Below are 7029 nucleotides of genomic sequence, written 5' to 3' on the forward strand. Positions count from 1 at the left end.
AAATAAGAGAAGAAATCCTGTTAACAATCATTAGTTTAAATAATTTTGTTATTTGTAAAGACTAAGTTCAAATCAATGTTATGCTAAAAGGGAACCTGGTTACTGAATAAAGTAAAAGGTTTGTCAGAGGCAGAAAAACATGTTGTTGTCACACAAACAAAAGAGCACCTTATGTAACAGCTCATTTAAACGTTAATGATAATTACAACTAGTTTATTGCAGCTTGAAATCCATTCAGTTTGTATTATAACTCTAAATAGGAAACACTGAACTTGAATAAATCAGACCTGATGGTTCCTCCGGCAAAAACGACTTAAGATAAACAGTTTAAAGAAATCTTCACTTGCTTTTTCAAGGATGATGGCCAACAGCATTCCTCTGAGTGGATCGATGAATTCCTCATGAAGTAAATGCACTTCACTGTTCAGGAGCCACATTAGAAATGGGTTATATTTTTAATAGAGATAATGAAGCATGGACACTAAATCGACCCAACACTGTAAAATATGGATAACGCTTCTCATTATAAATATTTATGAGTTGGTCCTATTAACTGCGGTTATCTCGGAATTATGCAATTGTGTCTTGAGTGACTTTTCAATGGGATGTTCAGACTGCAAACACAATGGGGAGGGCTTGTATGCGCACTGCAAAAATAATATTACCCAAGGTTCCACTGTGAATCCAGACTGTGCATCTTCATACAAATCTGTGCGCACTGGAAACTTGGAGGGGAAAAGTTATCAATGTATTTAAATGTTCATTATGTTTATCATATTTGTTGGTTTAAAGAGAAATCTACATCAGGATTGATCACCCCAAGTAACTTTACGAGGTGCGTCAATTTTTTTTTGCAGTGCGTCCTCTTTACGCACGAGGTGGCTGAAATTTGATTCGAGTTTAAAAGGCGCAGACAGCCGCTGCAAGTCAGAGAGCAGAGCTTCCTCCCAGGGAGAGTCAGGTGGCACCTTATAGGGACCGGAGAGGCACCACACAGCCCCTCTGGCTCTGGATCTGCTCGGGCGCACAGAGGGGCAGTGCCATGCACACTCCTGCCTCCTGCTCCTGAGCGGAGGGAACCAGTCTGTGGAGTTCACTCCCGCCGATGACCAAACGATGGAGAAGCCTGGAAACATCACCCTCCACCCGAACGGGTCCGATCCGTTCGGGAGGAACGAGGAGGTGGCCCAGATCGAGATCATGGTGCTGAGCATCACCTTCGTGGTCGCCGTGATCGGCAACGTGAGCGTCCTGCTGGCGATGTACAACACCAAGAAGAAGATGTCGCGCATGCACCTCTTCATCAAGCACCTGAGCCTGGCGGACCTGGTGGTCGCCTTCTTCCAGGTGCTGCCGCAGCTCTGCTGGGAGATCACCTACCGCTTCTACGGTCCGGACTTTCTCTGCAGGATCGTGAAGCACCTCCAGGTGACGGGGATGTTTGCCTCCACCTACATGATGGTGATGATGACCCTTGACCGCTACATCGCCATCTGCCACCCGCTGAAAACCCTCCAGCAGCCCACCCAGCGCTCCTACATCATGATCGTGTCCACGTGGATGTGCAGCCTGGTGTTCAGCACGCCGCAGTACTTCATCTTCTCCCTGAGCGAGGTCCAGAACGGCTCCACGGTCAAGGACTGCTGGGCGCACTTCATCGAGCCCTGGGGCGCCCGGGCGTACATCACCTGGATCACCGGCGGGATCTTCCTGGTGCCCGTGGTCATTCTTGTGATGTGCTACGGCTTCATCTGCCACACCATATGGAAAAATATCAAATATAAGAAAAGGAAAACGATGCCCGGCGCTCCGAAAAAGAGCGGGCTGATCGGGAAGAATTCCGTCAGCAGCGTCACGACCATATCGAGAGCCAAGCTGCGGACTGTCAAGATGACTTTTGTGATCGTTTTGGCGTACATCATTTGTTGGGCGCCGTTTTTCACAGTGCAGATGTGGTCTGTGTGGGATGAAAACTTCTTGTATGCTGGTGAGTGACGAACAAGTAACGCTAGAAATGTGTTAATCATTATGGTGATTGATTTAAAAATCTCTGGGAATCTGGGGATATAGAGCCAACGCGCGCCACCACAACTCCAAATGCGCACAGCCTTTTACGCACGGGTTTGTTTGGCAAACTAAAACAAATACATGCATGAAGTTGCTATGAATAAAAACTAAAATAGTCAATCCAAGTACAGTGTTCACTCCACATAAGCATAAGCACTGTGGTGAGGCTTCAAAATTATACATTCACCGCAGAAACACTCATGTAAAAGGTCCATTTGAGATAAAAGTAAGTCTAAGGTCTATATGACTTTATAATCTTTATAAAATATAAATAAAATGGTCACCTCAGTGTCCTCAGCTGAGGGCTCTTGTGAACTAACACCTGTCACTCCATGTCAAGTTTAATCTTGTTTTATAAAACGTATCCTACCCATGCAAATTACTTTTATCATATAAAGAAAATGACACTTGATTCAAAATATCTTAAAAATTTAATTTGCTGCAGAAACAAACAAATATGTATATTTCAACTTCACGTCAACCAGCTTCCACAGGCATTTCTGCAGCCTCGCCTGCTCCAGATGTTTTTTTGAATCCATCATCCTCTCCCTCTCTCCTCTCTCTGCCCTGTAGATTCTGAGAACACAGCGGTGACTATTTCTGCGCTCCTTGCCAGTCTCAACAGCTGCTGCAACCCGTGGATATACATGATCTTCAGCGGCCACCTCCTGCAGGATTTCATGAAGTGCTTCGCCTGGTGCCGCAGAGCAAACACAGACTTCAAGAAGGAGGACTCGGACAGCAGCATCCGCAGGACGACCCTGCTGACTAAGATGACCAACCGCAGCCCCACGGGCAGCACTGGCAACTGGAGAGAGCTGGACAACTCTCCCAAGACCTCCATTCAGATGGAGTAACGGCTGGGAAGATAAATGTTTACCGGGGGTGGGAATGAGCACATGTGTTGCAGCGGCGCAGAGGTGCACTCACAGTATCAGCTGGTCTTAGCTGCAGACATGACAGACAGTGACGTAAATGTCCCTCACACCCCAGAGCCGCCATTCAGAGAGGAGACATAGATTGAGAAGACTTTTGGAAATGTCAATTGTTGCTTCTTCATGAGTTCTTGTTGCTTCACATAATCTCTGTAACAATATAAGGAAACTATTGGAAAAAGGTGTAAATCATCACTGTTTTATATCTTCTAAATAGTTTGTAAATGCCATCTTTGCTAACAGTTGTGTTTTGCATAATATTCAAAAATCCAAAAGCAACAGCACGATTTCCTCTTTTCGTGCTTTTGCGAGAAAGCAGTTTTCCAGGAGTACGGGTGTGTTTACGGTGGCTATCCCTCCCTGCACCGCTACCGAGGAGCCTTTCCTGTCAAGGTGTTTGCAGAGATAAAACTTGCAGAGCAGCCAAGTGGTGTGTGGTGGTGGTGACGATAATTCCAGACCACAGGTCTCCAAGTAACTGAGGCTCATCCTTTGTGGTTAGCTTTCCATTTTGTTATTATTTCTGCACTGAGACAGATTTTAGAGGGTTATAAACAAAAAACACATTTACACCAACTTTTCCTTTGGGCCCTTTACAGAAAGGACATTTTAATGGTTGAGGGATTTGGGCTGCATTTACCCACTGAGCCTTTTACATGCATCCATGTATTTGTAATGGATTTGTTTCATGTTAAAGCAGGCAGCCCTAAAGGATGGCATTCATTTCTGCTCAGCGTGGGCAGATGGAACATAGAGGGACATTCACTTCACACTCACACACACACACACACACGCACTTGGGTGCGAAGGGGGTGGCAGTGGCTTTGATAGGCCCCAGTCTGCCTACCCACCCACAGGCCCCTCCCACTGTTTACACAAAATGTTGGGGAGAAGCTCAAACATTCCACTAACGCAACGTCAACACACTTCCTGATATTTTTGGGACATCCTGCACCACTGAGGGTTGTATGTGGGGGGTGGGGGGCGTTAGGGGGTGTCTGCATTTTCGTTCTGTTTATCACAGCACGCACAAACAATTCTCTGCACACATGTCTATTACGTACTGCACCACTATGTCGCTCAGATCAACCTGAGAACACCAGGAGGAGGCGGGCATTGTAATGTAGCCATTTTGATTCCTTTATTTGTACATAAAAGTCACTTGAATATCTGTAAATAAGGGAGGAGGCTAATATATGTAAATCTTGTTCCATGTGGATTCTATTTGTCTGTAACATCTTGTGCACAAGATAATCTAAATATTCAATAAATTTATGTTGAAATATACACAGTGATGTACTGGATGTTAAGGCTTTTGTCTCCTGTTTTCAGAGTTTCGACACAGACGATGTCACTGCCGCTTCATGCAGCTGCTGCAGGACCAGAGAAACCTCAGGCCCTAGTTTCCCTGAAAACTGGGCAAGTTACAGGTTATATGTGCAGCCAATCTAAGAGCTAAAACCCTGAAAAAGTCTGGGATTATGCAACAGTGCAACATTTCCGTTTTGTTAATGAGAAGCTTCTGGTCATTAAGCTGTCCTCCCCCAGAATTTATACCATATTAACAGATGCTCTGATAGTACACATGAAAGCTCCCCAAATTATCAAATGTTTTCTCTTCTTATTTTTCTTACGGTTATTGAGCCAAGGACAGTGTTTGATTTTGTATTTTTAAATAAGAATATATGGCTGCTGGCTGAAGAATCATATTTACCAGTGAAAAATAAGTGAAAAAGGCCAAACTATTTTGGCAGCAGCAGCAGCAACCGAGACGATCCACAAAGAGCACAGTCAACACTTTTCACAGGGTCAGAGAAAGTAGATCCAAAGAAAAGTGGTTACTAATCTGAATAAATTCAGGAACGTTGACAGTTTTACTGGAAAGGGGCTTTGCTGGTTTAAAAAAAAACATTATTTAAATTTATGTTTTACTCTCAGCACCACAAACAAAACACATTTTTACTTGTTTGAGAAGGGGCTATAAATCAAATAGGTATCCTGAAACCAGAGCAAAAACCACGACATCTGCATGGTGAGAAAATCAACAGACCGATACTTGAACTGCCTTTTTAATGCTGATGGAGTCCTTCACCTATTTTGAAAATAGAATTATGAAATATTTTCACAATCATTCAAAATAATGTCACACCTCCATACAATAGTAGTCATACTTGCAGTAGTTGTTATTGATCATCGATTAACTTACTTTTATCCATTATTATTATCATATAATACAAACTGATACTGAGAGAAATCCTTTTTATTTATGTCTTCTTAATAGTGACAGCTCCAATCCTCCACAGCTCAGTGTATAGTCCTGGGAGTCATAACACACATGTATAGAGGGGGAAGTCCTACAGGAAGTTGTATGAGTAATTCAGATAGGACCTGCCATACAGGATGGACGTGGTCATTGTCAGCAATAAACAAAGAGAATATAACAAGAATCCAGCAAATCCCTCCTGGTATCAACAGGGATTGTACAGCTACATACTCAGTGCCGATTGGAGGGACAATGCTGCAGGTCTGATGTACATATGTAATTTCCCAGCACAGCGCTCATGTGGGATATTATTAGACATGCCAATCATTCGATACGGGGGGGGGGGGGGGGGGGGGGGCCTGAGGTCATCTGTCAGAGTCTAGACTCGAGGAGGCAGCGATCTAGTTTCTCCTGAGAGCTAGTATGATTCTCCACCGGGCAGGCAGAAAAACAGACAGATGAAATGATCATAAAACGAGGAGCATTAGAAGAAGCTCTTTATACCTGAAGTCTCTGCTCATGGAAACACAAAACATTCCTCTCATTCAGTTCATGGTGTTGTTTCATTTCCTGTGGATATTTCTTTAATGTAATGACACTGGAGAAAAATCCCTTTAATGATACGGGTGCCTGTTCATCTGCCTGTTCTCTTGTCCTGTGGTAATGCTCCGGAGCTACTCCAGAATTATTATTTGTCCTCCGTGAGTCCTCCTCAAAGAGTTCTACAATAAACTGTCACTTTTCATTGTTTAAGAGAATTTCTGAAAAAAGAAACTAAAATTGCGTTAGTTTTGTTCACTTGTGTGTTTTTTTCAAAAAAGATTTCAGACATTGCAGACTCAAGTTGACAACTTTTCAAAATAAAATATGTGTAATTTTGCTCCATATTAAGCAGTATAGAAACAACACCAACGTTGTGCTTCTACTTTGAAGACAACTTGCTACAGAAGAAGTGATTATATATGAATATCATTGCTATGAAGGAGATCAGCACCTGTGAAAGTCAGTGTGATACAGTGAAATGAAAATTTTAAAATTTTAAATAATCTGGTGATAATATATATCACCAGATCATAACATATTGTCAGGTATTATTGGCCACAGCCACTGTAGTTTACCTGAGGACACAAAGTAAGACATGTTCAACTTGATACATAAACTGAAGGCTGAGGTCCCGTTGCTTGTTCATTCAACTTTCTTTTTGTATCCAAGTTATTGCTATGGATGAAGAATGCAGGGTGAGATCTAACAAGTCTGTGACAGCAGCAAAGAACTTCACATCCTTTAGTCTCCTTCCTGTGATGTATGCATCAACACTTTAGGGCATGAAAACACAGGCGGAGGGAATTCCACTGAGGGGTCCGACACAGTGAGCGGAGCCATGAGCTGCATTTATATGAAGGTCATTGTTCCCCTGCACTCATCTGAGCCCTCACTTCACACATACTTCACTCTGTCGACTCTCGGCATCTAACATGACTTCAGGCAACAGGCTGCTGTTTCCTGACAAAGGTTTAAAAGTTGACAACGATCCTGGAGGCTTGACTGCTTAATGGTGCTCTCCGTCTCTAGACAGGGAAATGTTTAGATTGTGCATCGTGTGGGACTAACGCCAAGAATATCCTCACTTCCTCAGGCAGTAAACAACCTCCACCGGGCTTTCCTCCCTTAGCGTCTTGCTGCATCTCCCTCAGATGCATATGGCCTGATTGGCCTCCCTGCTTCCTGCTCCATTGTTCTCCTTCAAATCGTCCTTGTAAAAGA

At 43.4% G+C, this 7029-nt stretch overlaps 1 protein-coding gene across 1 annotated transcript; it reads left to right on the top strand.

Moving 5' to 3' along the window:
* Positions 1-1000: 1000 nt before the first annotated feature.
* avpr1aa (arginine vasopressin receptor 1Aa) lies at positions 1001-3959 on the top strand. Its single transcript, XM_061076668.1, has 2 exons — positions 1001-1987; positions 2641-3959. Exons 1-2 carry the CDS (start codon positions 1117-1119, stop codon positions 2922-2924), a joined length of 1155 nt encoding a protein of 384 aa, XP_060932651.1. The 5' UTR covers positions 1001-1116; the 3' UTR covers positions 2925-3959.
* Positions 3960-7029: the final 3070 nt, after the last annotated feature.

The sequence above is a fragment of the Limanda limanda genome, chromosome 8 (genome assembly GCF_963576545.1).
Source record: "Limanda limanda chromosome 8, fLimLim1.1, whole genome shotgun sequence".
NCBI lineage: Eukaryota > Metazoa > Chordata > Actinopteri > Pleuronectiformes > Pleuronectidae > Limanda > Limanda limanda.

What these genes read in the sequence shown, in the direction of transcription:
- avpr1aa (XM_061076668.1), top strand. Translation starts at nt 1,117, where the DNA reads ATGGAGAAGCCTGGAAACATCACCCTCCACCCGAACGGGTCCGATCCG. An exon ending in TGAAAACTTCTTGTATGCTG is followed by an intron (nt 1,988 to 2,640) that starts GTGAGTGACGAA and finishes TCTGCCCTGTAG; the next exon opens with ATTCTGAGAACACAGCGGTG.